The sequence below is a fragment of the Setaria viridis genome, chromosome 9 (genome assembly GCF_005286985.2).
Source record: "Setaria viridis chromosome 9, Setaria_viridis_v4.0, whole genome shotgun sequence".
Classification (NCBI taxonomy): Eukaryota; Viridiplantae; Streptophyta; class Magnoliopsida; order Poales; family Poaceae; genus Setaria; species Setaria viridis.
In genome coordinates, this window is record NC_048271.2 from 35,184,616 (window position 1) to 35,200,039 (window position 15,424).

General features: G+C 45.9%; 1 protein-coding gene and 1 long non-coding RNA gene across 4 annotated transcripts; both read right to left on the minus strand.

The window, feature by feature from the left end:
• Positions 1–1,403: 1,403 nt before the first annotated feature.
• Positions 1,404–9,237, minus strand: LOC117839043 (uncharacterized). 3 transcript variants are annotated; one of them, XR_011897019.1, is made up of 3 exons: positions 8,613–9,020; positions 2,013–7,046; positions 1,404–1,926 (listed from the first exon to the last, which is right to left on the minus strand). It is a non-coding gene; the product is annotated as an uncharacterized lncRNA (long non-coding RNA). The 3 variants fall into 3 exon arrangements; XR_004636768.2 differs by lacking the exon at positions 8,613–9,020 and having other exon boundaries at positions 2,013–2,151; positions 2,368–3,780; XR_004636767.2 differs by having other exon boundaries at positions 2,013–9,237.
• A 3,366-nt stretch (positions 9,238–12,603) lies between these two features.
• LOC117836332 (DAR GTPase 2, mitochondrial) lies at positions 12,604–15,003 on the minus strand. Its single transcript, XM_034715733.2, has 7 exons — positions 14,702–15,003; positions 14,530–14,610; positions 14,237–14,384; positions 14,067–14,137; positions 13,660–13,756; positions 13,391–13,581; positions 12,604–13,093 (listed from the first exon to the last, which is right to left on the minus strand). The coding sequence occupies exons 1-7, from the start codon at positions 14,972–14,974 to the stop codon at positions 12,842–12,844; spliced, it is 1,113 nt and encodes a 370-aa protein (XP_034571624.1). The 5' UTR covers positions 14,975–15,003; the 3' UTR covers positions 12,604–12,841.
• Positions 15,004–15,424: the final 421 nt, after the last annotated feature.

A 15,424-nucleotide genomic window follows, 5' to 3' on the forward strand; every position in this document is an offset into this window, starting at 1 on the left:
CATCCATGCTCCTGGAAGAGCACACACTACGGGATTGGAGCTTTGCCGAATACCAGGGTCACTCAGTAAAGCCCTAAAAACACTCGGCTGGGAGAGAGGGAGGTGACCGGGAGCGAGTGAGGCGATGAGAGGCAGAGAGGGAGGGGGTGGCGGCACATCCAAATCGGGAGAGGGGGCAGCAGTGAGAGGGAGGGGAAGGGGGTCGGATCGGGAGAGGGGGCAGCTCGGAGAGGGAGGGAGGAATCGGTGCGACAGTTATATGCGAACAACTTTGCCGAGTGTTCTAAGGTGGACACTCGGCAAAGCAACTGTTGCCGAGTGTTCCACTTAGAACACTCGGTAAAGCAAGACAGACACTCAACAAACTTAGTTCGTCGAGTGTAATTATTTTGTCGAGTGTTTTTTATGGCACTCGACAATAAGGTTCTTTGCCGAGTGCCCGATGTAAAATACTCGGTAAATATAAAAACACTTGGTGTACTGCCGGTTTGCGGTAGTGACATGACCATAAACTATCGTCGCTCCATCAGCTCAAGCTTTCTAGAACACGACGGACGCTGCCTCCCTATGCGAGTAAGCTAGTGCTGAAAAAGTGAACCGATGCTCATACATCTTTACTCCTGATTCCACTCATTCCAATTAGACATCGGCCAGGACCCGCACGCAGTTCAATATCGGGCATTGTGATATTGTGACTGGCATGAGGCTGGAAAAGAGCAAATAGGTGTGCTGTTTATCAATTTATATTACTGCCCTTGTCACTGCTCGCGAATTACTAACTTTTTTGTGTGCCCATTTTCTACTTTGTTCATGTCAAGTGGGGGACGGGCTCTCTCAAAAGGAGCAGAGAGCAGTATATATAGAAGTTGTGAGGGTGAACATAATATTTTTTTAATCGAAAGGGTGAACATATATAATATGACTTGGTAGATGAACCAATAAGTTCTCGATCGATCTATTCAGTAACATGGGAAAATTAGACTGCATGCAAATTTAGATACGGATTGTGATATGTATAGTCGAACTTAATTATTACCTTTGATATCAATATCTTTATGAAGATTTGGATTTGACATTTAAATAAGCTCTCTAGTATCATGCAGCACTGTAATGTTGCGAAACTTATTACAATTGAAAAAAACAAAAATCAAGAATGAACCGTGGCAGACCTGAATAGCATTGGTTACAATTTCGTGATTCCATATACTTGGCTCAATCTGATCTGATATGATGAGTCTGTACTCCAAACTGTTTACTTACTGTTGATGCAGAGAAAATTGAAAATCATCAAGAATGCAAACTTTTGCCGCCGTTGAGCCGAGTCACCAGTACTGCACTTTTACTTAGTTTTGGAATTTTGCGATATGATTATTCACACTTTTGGTATCAATCGTAAAAAGAAATAATCATATCAATCAATGTCACTAAGGCTTTCGGGTGCTGTTGATATTACCATCGTGTACGCATAATGGATTTGTGCTTACTATCTACTCCCTCTGTTCCATTTTATAGGTCGTTCTGACCAGTTTCAGGCAGATTAAGAAAACTAGCAAAAGGTCAATTATACCCCTCAATTATACCATCTAGCTGTACAAGCACATGTGCCCGGTACCCCCCCAACCCTCCCATCTCCCACGCACGCTAGCCAGCAAGCAATTTGAATTTTGAAATTTTGAACCCGTCGGCCCTCCACCCGCCGTGATCCATAGACGCAAGCACGCGGCAACTCTCCCGCCGATCGCTGCTTCCCGACCAGCCGGCCTCCGGCAAGCAAGCTCCTGGATGTGCAGCCTCCGCCAAGCAAGCAAGCTCCAACATGAGCAATCTTTGCAAAACTCCTGGACGTGTCTCTAGCAAGCAAGCAGCTCCAACACTTGCGATCTCCGGCAAAGCTGTCCTCCCGGCTAAGAGCTTGCTTCAATCTATCTGCAGCAACAAGTTGGCAATTACATATGCATACATGGCAACAAGTCTTCTGGACCTCAACTCTGCTATTCTAGAAGAATTGGTACCTGCTGGAAGCGATGTATTATCTGATGAGGAAGACGATGCTCCTGCTGAAGCTGTAGGTACAAGCTCCACACTCCATTTAGAGTAGCAATATGTGCAACTAGAGATTTAGAGCATCCCTTGATTGCCCACTTTGATAATCTACAAATCCAGGGGAAGCAGATGCTATTATCATCTCCTAGGAAACTCAACAGTTTCTATTTCAAATTACTCCTTACTGAAACACTAAACATTGATCCAGGAAAGTACTAGAGTTTGTTACTCCATCAATAATTGGTTATTGCCTTGCAGGTCTACAACAACTTCTCCTGGACCTCAATTCTACTCTATCAGTAGAGGTAGATGGCGGAATCATACTAGGAGGCACCGAAGTTGTGGTTGGTGAAGAAGGCAACACTATAGCTCAGAATCAAGGTGTTGCTCCTGCTAAAGGTGCAGATACAACTTTGCATACTCGGAGTATTTGTTTTTTTAACCTGCAATTACAAAGTACTCAGTTTGAAGCTAACACAAAAACATGCTAAATCAACCCTTGATTGCCAAATTTTCCTCCCTAGAAGCAGAATAACTTTAAAAACAAATAAAGAAATTAAGTATGTCATTTTAACTGAGATTAACAAAAACTTGTTAATCTGATTCAATCTAATTGTCTTATCCCATTGTTGTCCTTGTAGGTGTTCATCTGGAAGTAGGTTTTCTTCTGGAAATCAACTCTACTCCCCCAGCAGAACTAGTTGGTGAAATCATACCTGGAGAAGTCGAGGATGTAGCTGATGAGGAAATTGATGCTATGGCTTAGGATGAAAGCATTGTTCCTGCTCAAGATGTAGAAGCCAATGCTGTCGCTAAAGGTGCAGGTACAACATGAACTTAATTATAAGACACAAATTCATCAGATATTGGTTACTAAACACTTGAACTAGCAAAGATTTATCAGACATTTAAATAGACATAAACATGTTATAAGAGACATAGATTCGTAAATGCAACATATACATTTGTTTTTTAGTTTGATGTGTATAAAGAAACTTGCTAATTTATATCTGTATTGTTGTTCTTGTAGGTGTGCAACAACCTGCAACAACCACAGATGAGGTTAAGGAAATGGCTAACAAATGCCCAAAGATATGCTGCTTACACATCATTGCATGCAAAGAGTAAAAATGGAAATTACCAAAGACAACAACAATGGAAGTTGCTGCATTCTTCCAGACACAAATTTGAGTTATTCAAAAGATTTGGAAGACTTCAAGGGAGCAAATTGTACTTGGGCTAGAAGTTGATGTGTCTAACAAAAGAACTAGTCGATGCGGTCGCAATAAAGCTGAACTTGAGCTCTCTAGAATGGCCACAATCCCACTAAATAGAAGATCCGCCTTAAGATAATGTAACATCCGTAAAAATCACTAACTTAAATCACCCGCTAAAATTTGTTTTCAAAATCTTTCTATCGTTGAGTTCCCGAAAATCCCATCTTCCCGGCGATTTCGCCGTCCCGGCACCCAAAGCGACAACCATCCTTTCAATCAATTTTATCCTCTACGCAAATTTTACCACGTGCCGGTCGACAAATCGCCGCACGTGCTCTGACCGTTCTCCGCAATCACCGCCGACTCTCCCTTTCTTTTTCTCTTTTTCTCCTATTTCTTTTTCTCCCTTCTCTTTCTTCCTTTCTTTCTTCTTCCTTCCTTCATCTCCTTTCTTCCTCCTCCTTTCTTCTTGGCGCACACCCCCAGCGCCACCCTCCTGGCCGGACCCCCCCAGTACCTGCTACCCCTGGTGCCGACCCCTCTCCCTAGCCCCCCTGCCGCACGCGCTCGGCCCCCCCCTCATGCGCACCTCGCCATCCCGGCGCTCGAGCCTTGCGCGCCACGCCCAACGCAGCAGCACCTCGCCGCGAGCACCGCTCGGCCCCTACTGCCGGCGCGGTGCCCGCCGCTCGCCCGGCCCCCTACCACTACACCGCTGTCGGCCCGTCGCTCCCGCTTGCGCGCCTGTGCCGGCCTTGGCCGCACCACACGACGCCCGCCGGCCCCGGCCTCCACGTCGCCGGCCGTCGCCCCGCCTCTACCCGCGCCGCCCGTTGCACCGGCTCCAGGCCCCCCACTTCCGACCGCTCCCTACCTCCATCGCCGGCTATAAAAGGGCCGACGCCCCGGCCTCCCTCGCCACTCATCTCCCCAGCTTACTGCCCCCTCGTCAAACACCGCCGCGCACTAGAGCGCTGCGTGTCGCTGTGGCGTCCCGCCCCCCACAGGGCCGGGCCCGCTTACACCTGGCAGCTCTCTAGGATATCAAGAATTCCCTCACAGACCAACACAAGTCTTTTCTGCGCACTTTGTCCTCACTCGTGCGCACCCGGGAAGAACTTCCCGATCGGTCACCCATCCCGAAATTGCTCCGGGCCAAGCACGCTTAACCCCGGAGTTCTTTGAGGATGAGCTTCTGGAAAAGAAGTTGCAACTTGTTGGTATGAGTATTCTATCAATCCTATTAAGCCTTGGGCCAGGATGTCACATACTCACCCCCTTAGAAGACCGACGCCCTCGTAGGTCAACCCCAAGCCAGGAACGTCCCCTCTTAGCCACGTCCGTGTGTCCAATGCCAGCGCATGTGCCATGCTGTGTGACCACTCTGGGCCCACACCAGCCATGCACACCATGCCTGCGCAACTGCGACCGCACGCGCCCGTGAAACCGCGAGAGTCAGCTCTGATACCAACTGTGGCGTCCCGTCCCCCCCCCCCCCCCGGGGCCGGGCCCGCTTACACCTTGCAGCTCTCTAGGATATCAAGAATTCCCTCACAGACCAACACAAGTCTTTTCTGCGCACTTTGTCCTCACTCGTGCGCACCCGGGAAGAACTTCCCGATCGGTCACCCATCCCGAAATTGCTCCGGGCCAAGCACGCTTAACCCCGGAGTTCTTTGAGGATGAGCTTCCGGAAAAGAAGTTGCAACTTGTTGGTATGTGTATTCTATCAATCCTATTAAGCCTTGGACCAGGATGTCACAGTCGCCACCTCCAAGCCGCCACCGACGCCCCCTTCCCTACAGCCGCTCGCCCAAGGTGAAGGCACAAACGGAACCCCCTCACCTTCCTCTACCTCCCCCGCCACTTGGCTCGCCGCCGGCCATCTCCTCCCCCACCCTTTGTTCCTGAACCAAGGAAGGAGAAGGAAAAAATACCCCCAAATTTCAATCTAACCCCCTACTATCTCCTATTCACAAAATAGTCCTCCCACCTCTCTCAAACTCTTTTCACAGATCAACCCTTCCACCACCCAGAAATATTCACAAGTAGGCCCCTGGTTCTTACAGTTGGGTCCAAAGCTTTGTTTTAACCCCTAAACACATAGTTATCTCCTCATTTCATGTGCCAAACTTTCTCCAATTAATCCCAAATTTGACCACGATATCCTCCAATATACTTCCACCGAGTCATATCCAAATCTCATGAAGATACTTCTATTTTCCGTTCGCGTTCTCTGTTCGAAGCTCAACGGGTAAAACTTTAATTTTTTTATTTATTGTGTGCTGATTGTGTGTGCCGTAGATCGCGGAGTACCCGAGGAGAAGCACGAGGAGGAGTTTGACCGCGAGCTCGAACCCGAGGACCAGCACCGCGAGCAAGAACTCCCGGCCAACTACGAGGACGGCAAGTCCAATCTCACCCTTTGATACATATTTATTCCTAGTTTTTCAAAAAGAACCTATTGGTCTGTTTTATAAAGTTGCATATTGTTTTACTGCTGAAACACGGTTGGATGGCCACCCCTTGATTGCTATGAAGATTCCTTGATTGTCCTATAATTATCTCTAAATATGATTTGCTCTGTTTGGATGATAATTACTGCTAGAAGGCTTAGGATCATGTTACTCAATTCAATCATGACTACAATGTGTTTTGTTAAAGAATAAATGTGTGAGTGTTTTCAAATGAGAAAAATGGGTTTTTGGAAATAAAGGAAATAAATGCTTAGATGAGATGGATGGGTGTTTCTTGTGTGAAATGCGAATAAGTTGGGCTTGTACCTTTGTGGTTGAGCAAGGTTGGGAGATATCCATCTTATCACAGTTAAGGACCGAGTTGATGTGCCATCTTGCCTAACCCACTATCGTGCAACTACTCGACCGTTGTGTGGGCGACGGCTTAGCATAAATCCCACTAGCTGGTCTGTTAGCCATCAGGAGAGCTGGTGAGCAACGGGAGACCATGGAGAAGGACTAAAAACTTTGTGACCTTAGATCACGGTTAAGACCTTGTTGGAAGGTCGTTAACCCCTTGGGTGCTTCCATGTTGGCTAGTCAGTCTTAGCTAAGGTGGGTAATAGCTTTGTAGAATCTGCACCGACACTAAGGTGATCGTGTTACGGTACCCTACTTGTGGGTAAAGTGTACAACCTTTGCAGAGTTAAAACTTATCCGGGTAGCCGTGTCCACAGCATTGGACGAGTTACGGCTTGGACTCATAACTAGTGTTTGGGTGATGAATGGTTTCCATGGTGTGAGTTGAATTTTGAAAGGTGTCCGGCAGTTGTGCCATGAGCTACTGTGGAAGGGGAGTTCAGTAGCATTAAAATTGGATCCTTTGTGTAGGATCAACCCCTCTTATCGATTCAGTTACTGAAGAAAATGTTTTGTGAAAACCCTTTTGAAAATGAATCCCTGCATGTGTTGAAAAACCTAGATTTATGGCAAATAAACCCGAGCCTTATCTTTGTTATTTCCTGTGCATATTCTTGATTGTATCCCCCTCCGTGGATGGGGTTGGACTTGTTGAGTACTTTTGTACTCACCCTTGTTTTGTTGCTTCAAAGGAAGACCCGGACTTCGTCGCCGAGGATTTCGAGTAGAAGGTCGCTTCCGCACCCAACGCTGCCTGTGGTGTTGGCCTTTGCAAAATGCTTCCGCTGCCGTGTAGTCCCACGTACTGTCTCTTGACAGTAGCTTGGCTCGCTGCTGTTGTTTATTTACTCATCATTTTGCCATGGCTTTCGCGCTCGCTCCCTCAGGAGTTGTACGGTTTATGAACCATCTGTTGAATAAATGTGTTATCAGCCTCCTGGGACTAATATTTGTATCACATTTAGTCTCCGCTGATGTGGGGACGCTTCAGATAAATAGCTAAGTCACTAGATGTTGGTATTTTGACATTACACAGGAAGTTCAAGTTAGGTTGATAAGACGTCACTCCAATACATTGAAACCACACTTGAAAGAGAGAAATAAGAGGGAGAGGCTCTAGTTTTGCATTTCAATGATAGATAAGGAAACTCTAGGGATGCTGAACCTAAATTCATTGATATGCAAAATATACTTCACATGGATGAGAAATGGTATTATATGACCAAAAAGGCAAGGAAATACTACCTCCTACCAGAAGAAGATGACCCTGAACGGACTATTCAGAACAAGAATAGCATTAGCAAAGTCATGCTCCTGACAATTGTGGCGAGGCCTGGACGTAATGCTGAAGGGATTGTGATATTTTCTGAAAAGATTGGTGTATAGGCATTTGTAAAAGAGGTGTCTGCAGCTAGAAGGAGCCATAATATCTACTATTGAAGGACCCTAACTCCCCAGACATGAATGTACTAGACCTAGGTTTCTTGAGATCCCTCCAGTCTTTAACTGATTACAGAAACCCTACAACTATTGAAGAGCTAATTCAAGGTGTGGAGGAAGAGTATGAAGCATATGATGTGGAAAATCTAAATAGAGTGTTCCTAAGTAGATGTGCATGAAGGAGGTGATGAAGATTGGAGGAGGAAATAGGTACAGAAATCCACATATGAATAAGAGAAGGCTAGAAAGAGAAAGGAGGCTACCTCATCAGTTGTCATGTGATAAAGATCTCTATGATAGTGCACTAGCAAATCTAGCTTATTATGGTTGAGCGTGATATTAGTGTGTTGTAATATTAATTATTACTGTACTTAAGTTAATATGGTTGTCGTCGGTTCTGTAGATGCAATAAAAATTTAGACTTGTTTAAGTTAATTATTACTGTGTTTATGTTATTATTATTACTGTATTGACATGTTAAGGCTTGTTTTATTCAAAGATTGTAACCACCGGTTAATTATCCTTGCAGTTCTTGGATGATGACTATCTTAAGAAATGCGTATAAAGATTCAGGAAACATGCACTTCAAGCCATTTTTCAGGTTTGAGAAGCACACCTCACGAAACAAGATTTAAATATACTCTTTTGTGACAATCTGATTGCAAACCTTGTCCCTTAAGTATCTACCCGAATGCATCTATAGTTGTAGATCCAGAAATCCAAGTGTGTCAAGGATAAACATCTCACGCCACGAGTAACAATTACTCTATGAGAATCACCAAGACTATTACAGGGAGTGAATTAGCAGAGAGAATCTTAACACCAAAACTACAGAGAGAATCTTAGCACCAAATCTACGTTAGGGGCAAAGCAACACATTGCAGTAGCACTAACCAAAATCGAAATCTGCAAAGCATAGGAATCGAAAACAACAGAAGGGGATTTGGTATAGTGCGTATATAGACCAGATCATTGAAAAGATGCAATTTTTATTGTGCAAACAGGCCACAGGTTAGGAGCAAGGGAGATGGGGCACCTGTAACTGCTCGATGGAGAAGGGCCCATGATCTACTACCTCCTCTGCCGGCGATAGGCTGAGCTCCACCGTGCAAACCTCGAGGCCGTCGTCGTCCACCAGTGGCGTCTTGGGCCCGACAACGTCAAGACGCCCCGGATCTAGCGTGACCTTCTCCTCCTCGCCGTCGCTCATGGGTGAACCCCCGCTGCTGTCAGAGACCACGCATATGCTGAAGGAGAGGAACAGCTACCTGCTGGAGGCCGGTGACACCGGCCGAGGATTGAATCGAATCCGAGTGGTGGAGAAGGTGGGGGCGGCAAAGGTGTGCGGGGTTGGCTGCCGCTGCGATGCGATTTGGGAAAGGAGTAGCGCACGACATGAGTCAAAGGAGAGAGCACGAGGGTATTTTAGGAAAATAAAGAACGGAATGAAGTGCGGGGGCGAGGATGACCTACAATTTGATATTATTATTGGACCCAAAACAACCTATAAAACGGAACTGAGAGAGTACCAAATATGCAATCACTGCTTCGCAAAAGCCGCCCATTTCTACTCATCATAACATGCCAACCGACGTAGAGATGTATTTTTGTTCTGCTGATTACTCGTTCTCAAACTCCACTCGAGAGGGCTAGGCATCACCGCATCAGTGCCGCTTAAGATCGAGCTGACCCTCTCCAGTCTCCACGCGACTGACAGCCTAGCACGTCGCAAACTGCGGCCGCTTGGAGAGTGGCTTCACCTGATCTGTCACTTTACCGTCAGTGCCGTGTCAGAGGACTGTAGAGCACAAGTTTTCTAATTTCAGGTGTGTCTTAATGCACAAAATGGGCGAGCACAAGTTATCTTTCTCGTTGAGCTTTGGAGATGGCCCAGCCATGAGCCATGCTTGCTAATGAATTCATCTGCATTCTGCCCGTTGAACTAGCTATGAGGTCTTGATCTGTAGGAAAAATCGAACACGCACAATAACCATACTGATGTTTTCCAGTTAGGCTTCTCCCCTCTGCATCAAAACTCCACACTCGCCCCGGCAACAAGGACATCTGAATAGCTCTTGTCGTCCCGGAGACCCGGACCAACTGGGTCCCGGTCATTGCCAGTGTTCGGGAGGAGCTGGCCTAGGTCTCCCTGCCTTCCCGACACCACTCGTTCCCAGTCATGCAACACTAGCGAGTGCAATTTATCCGTCGTACTAATTCGTAGGCTCGTAGCTCATATAAGGCATGCTGTCTGGTGCCTTTGGTAACAACTCAGGTGAATGGCACTATGGCACTAGTATATATATTATATAAAAGGCGTAGGAGTGATTACAGTACCGGTTAGAGCTGGGACTTGGGCCGTGCCGTGCCAGCCCGATCCTCTCGTGCCTCGTGCCGCATCATGCCTGGACTTATAGTCACATTAAACACGTCGTGCCGTACTAGCATGGCACGACAAGTTTTTTACTAGGCACAAGCACGATCCGTGGCACGCCGGAACAACTTTATGCCGTGCCAGCCCAAGCACGGTCCTTGCGATACATGTGCTTGTATTTTATTTGTGCTCATTTTACTTGCACATACTTTTGCTCTTATACGTAGGAAAAAACTCTAGAATTAATAGAGGAAACAAACATTATTATATAAATAGTGTAGGTGAATGTTATGACTGTTTGTGGCCATACGAGACTGGTAGTTATGAATGATCGTTATCATGATTCCTTGCTTGTAAGGTAGATTTTGTGGTTTTCTTCATGGTAGTAGCTATGTTATGCTATGTGACACATAGAACCAATGATATTAAGACGATACAATCTATAAATGTGCTAATGGGCCATTTTCGTGCCGTGCCGACCCAAGCATGGCCCAAAATATGTGATGTGTTGGCCACCCGCCGTGCCGAGATCCTAGACACGCACGGGCCTCGCGTTCGTGCCGTGCTGACACAGTCCAAAATTTATCGCGGCATGCCGTGCTTTGAGCTGTGCCAAAATGTCGTGCTTCAGGCGGCTCACAAATAGCACGGTCCAAGTCCCAGCTCTAGTACCGGTTGGTAGATGAAGCATATTAAGAGCAACCAAATGACTGGCACATTTCATTATTGCAGTAAATATTTTATTTATTAAGAACAAATGGGTTTTAGATATATGCAATCCAATTTGCCAAACTTTGGTTATCAATATCTTCAATACTTTAGATTAGACGTATGGGAATTAGAATTATTTTTCAGACAGATCCAAAAGACAACTAGGAAAACTGCAGGGCTCCTTTATTTTGTTTACACCTTAGTCTCCCGAGGACCTTGCACCAGCATTTCAGACAGATCGATGCATGACTGAAAGCTCAAGTGTGTTGGCTATTCCTGGGCATATAACAGGTCCCGTGGTTCATTTATATATTGGCAACAGACGGAAAAGAACAAATGTGCAGGCATTTAGTTCCTGTTTCCTTTTTGGCCTTATCTCATAAGCTGTGCTCCTCTGATCTTGAGAGCGTTCAGACTCGTGCGTGTGTGTGTGTGCGCGCGCGCGCGTGTGCGTGTGTGTGTGTGAGCTTTCGTACTCATATATGATATACCGGCAAAAAAAATTTCTCAAAAGGGAGGGGATTTCATTAATTTAATAGAACAGCTAGTGCATCCCCACGTTACGAACGACAAATAAAAATAAATGAGAAACGCAAACAAGTACATGGAGAACTCCTTTGTAAACTCCCCGTGCTTCGAGGTCAATCACGAGCCGTGGAGGCGTCGCGCCGAAGCCGCCAAGCACCGCCACCCCTTCAAGAAGATGAAGCACGATAGTAACCTGACGACGCCATCTCCAAGGACGCTTAGCTCGGAGGAACCAAATTCTCATCTGCGCACCATCGGAAGATGAAGCAGGGAGAAACACAAGTGCCGCGTGATCCCTCAGCGTCCGCGAACTGTCACATCCTCAACACCACCACCCCGGCCAGCTCGTCGACGCCGAACTCACCGGAGAAACAGTATAGTAGAGGAAGAAAAGACTTGATGGACGCCATCCTGACGCCATAGAGACACAAAACCGCCTTTCTCTCCTTTAGCATGGGGATTAGGTCGGGAGGAGACATGTATCAGCATTCCTAACGCCGCTCATTCCAATTCGCGTGGAAGCATTACATCCCAAGCCCACCCCGTGGCTCGTATCAGGCACACGAGACTCACGAATTTTTCATGCGGGGTGGTCTCTGTCAAGAGCTGCAGGGGAACGGTATATAAAGGGAATGGGACACATAATATGACTTGGTAGATGAAAAGTTCAGTCTCATTGAGTGATACGTAGTCAAATTTATTACCTTGGGTATCGATATCTTTATGAGGATTTGGATTAGAAATATATAAAAAATGACCTTCGATATCATGCTGTATCATCTTGTTGCGAAACATATATTATAAAAAATAACCAAGGAAAGAAAAAAAAAGTGGTGGACCTGATTAAAATTAGTTACAACTTACAAGTGAGTGGTTCCATATATCTAACTCAAAATCGGACCTGTTTACCTACTGTTTATGTACAGAGAAAATTGAAAACCATCAGGATCGCCACCATCCATGTCTATCAGCCTGCCACTGAAGCTTCTGTTTTCGGGCGCGTTGAGTAAAAACAAATGGCCTGTTCGCTTTAGCTTATTTAGCCGGCTTATCAGCCACCAAACAGTATTTTCTTCTCACAACAAATCAGCTGTTTCAGCTTTTCAGCCAGCTTATAAGCTGAAGCTAAAATTCCCATGTCTATCAGCCTGCCACTGAAGCTTCTGTTTTCGGGCGCGTTGAGTAAAAACAAATGGCCTGTTCGCTTCAGCTTATTTAGCCGGCTTATCAGCCACCAAACAGTATTTTCTTCTCACAACAAATCAGCCGTTTCAGCTTTTCAGCCAGCTTATAAGCCGAAGCTAAAATTCCTAGCCGTCTACACTAGTGGATATAATCTACAGCAACAAGATTCACATCATGTTGCCGCACACTAGCAAATTTCTTACTGAAATTGTTTGTGACACCAGCAGTCTTACTGAAATTGCAGTACGGATTGACCGACATGGGGATGGCCGGATGGGGCATCCAAACGGCAGCCACATTTACACATCCGTCGTGGCTACCCGAGCCCAAGCACATCGCTAGGTACACTATACAAGCTGGGACTGGGAACCAACACGCTATCATTAGGCAATGCCTAATTGTGCTTTTTTTTTTCTTTTCTGTGCAACGACATTTTTTTCTTTTCTTTTGAATAGAACAGTACATAATTATGCAACAACATCTGGAACATTGTCTAAGGTATAATGGCCAAGCCTTCCAGTTCGATAGAGATTGAGTAGTTTCAAAGCTACACATTTACATATATCCTCACTTGATTCAATGGAAACTTTGAAAACCTCCTGCAAGGATGTAAATTGGCAGTCTATCAATCTTCTGAATTCATCTTCCTTTCTAAGATCGCCCTTAAAAGATGATATAGTCTCAAAAAGCACTTGGCGCACAGCCTTCACGATGAAATCCTGCAAAATTGCAATAAAGCAGTACATACATTTGATATTAAAGAACTAACACGCTGCTAGTACAATTTTAAATCTTTAGAACAACAACAAAGCCTTTTTAGTCCCAAGCAAAGCAAGTTAGGGTAGGATGCAAATTGCTTGGGACTAAACAATTTAAATCTCTCTCTCTCTCTCTGAAACATCTAGACATGAGAAATATGACAATTTGCTGTGGTATAAGCAACGAGAAATTGCACAAAAAAGTAAACCAGGCTGCAAGTTACAGTACATTGAACTCTAAACTCTTTGTGCACTCACCTGAGTATGATCTGAAACATATTGTCTTTTCTTGTTGTGGCTCCTGGAGGTATTTGCATTACCACTATAAAAGCTGCTATCTCCCACTTGATTCAGGTTCTCCCATTTCATATATTCATGCGTCGAGTTCACGACCGCAAGAAGAAAATGTGCTATATCATACTCCTCTAAAAAGGATCCCTTGATTGCTCCTGCAAGAGAGTGTGCATGCATCAGATAGTAATAGTATGTAGTTGAAGTGAACCCAGAAGCTTTGAAGTAATTGGTACCTGTCAAAGCTAGTATGGGACCAGAATCATCATTTGCAAATCTCGGCGATAGAACACCAGGAGTGTCTAACACATATATATTCGGATGACTAGCAACCTTGTAGATCAATAAGCCTTGTAAGATGTAAATGTCATTTGACAATTAGATAGACAGCTGTTGAACGAAAAGCATGTTGAACTAGCCGCTTCCAGCACACACTGGAAATAGAAAAGGCACATGAACTGTTGACATTTCTACAGTAACCAATCTTCAGTTTTGTTGTCCTTTTCATGATAAATTAGACTTCTGGTTCATGCAGACTGTACTGCAGCATATCAACTTGTAACTGTGATATTTACTACCATCTGGAAAGTAGCTTTTTCATTTCACATGCTCTACAACATCCTACATGAGCTGTTCAAATTACCTTGTATCCACTTATGTCTCTAGTTTCTCCAGGATGGCTGCTCACAATCGCATGCTTCAGCTTTCCCTTCTCTGAACAGACAACAATCATTGGAGTATTGCAATCAGATACAAAACAAAGCAGGCACAACACAGATAACAGAGCAGCAACGACTAATCTGCATATATCACCTGCTGCCCCAATCCTCCCAATTTGATGCATTGCGTTAACAATGGCCGACTTCCCAACGTTAGGAATTCCGACCAGGAGGACCGTTCCTGTGCAATCTCTCTGGCCATGCTTGATCTCCCAGATCCTCGATTGCACAACACTCAATAACTACATAACAGTAAAAAATGCTAGCGTAATCAGACATAAAATCTGTAGTAGCATTGAATCGAAATCACCAAGCCAAATGTTTAAAATCCATCTACCACTGAGATAAACAAGCTAGTGCTCTACAACTACAAGCGACGCCGCCTACCTCCTTGATGCTTTCCCTGTTGTGCGAATTGACGGCTATGCACGGGCAGGCGCCCTGCTTCTTCACGTACGCCACCCACTTCTGCAGCACCAGAAGCAACACTCGTACATCAGAATTCAGAACCAGCCATCAAATTTCCCCATCGCGCAGCGGAGGGTTGGGGCTTGATTACCTCGGTCTCGGACGGGTCAGCCAGGTCGGCCTTGTTGAGCACGACGACCCGCAGGCTGTCTGGATCCAGAGGCCGGCGGCGACGGAGAGGCTCGAACGCCGACGAGGCGGGAACGCGCGCGTCGCGGACCTCGAGGACGAGGTCGACGAGGGGGAGGCGGGTACGGATGGCGCGCTCGGCTGCAGCCATGTGGCGCCCGTACCACGCGCCGGAGAGATCGCGCACGGCCGCGCCCAGGCGGCGCGAAACGGCCTCCGCCGCGGCCGCCGCCATCGGAGACGACGGGGCGGGAGACGAGAAGCGTGGGTTGGGACTGTGGAGCAGTCGTTGGATGGATGGGCTGGACCGGCCCACGTTCTGGGCCTTATCTGCAGGCCCATCGGGTGGTCGGTCCATTATCTTCCATTTTACGCCCGTCTGGGACACGGATTACGTTTGCGCTCTCTCACGAGTGCCTGGAACTTTGAATCGAATATAGCATATTCAGTATTTGAAACTCTCATGAAATTTATTTCGTAATTAGCTTGGTTGCGGTAAAACTTGTTCAAATCGGAGTATCAGGTGGTCTTACAGGAAATCGAATTGCAGTGAAGGGGTGTTTGGAATTTTGGATACAAGGTACGATGGTCACATCGGATGTTCGGACGCTAATTAGCAGGATTAAACATGAGCTAATTATAAAACTAACTGCAAAACCCTATACTAATTCGCGAGACGAATCTA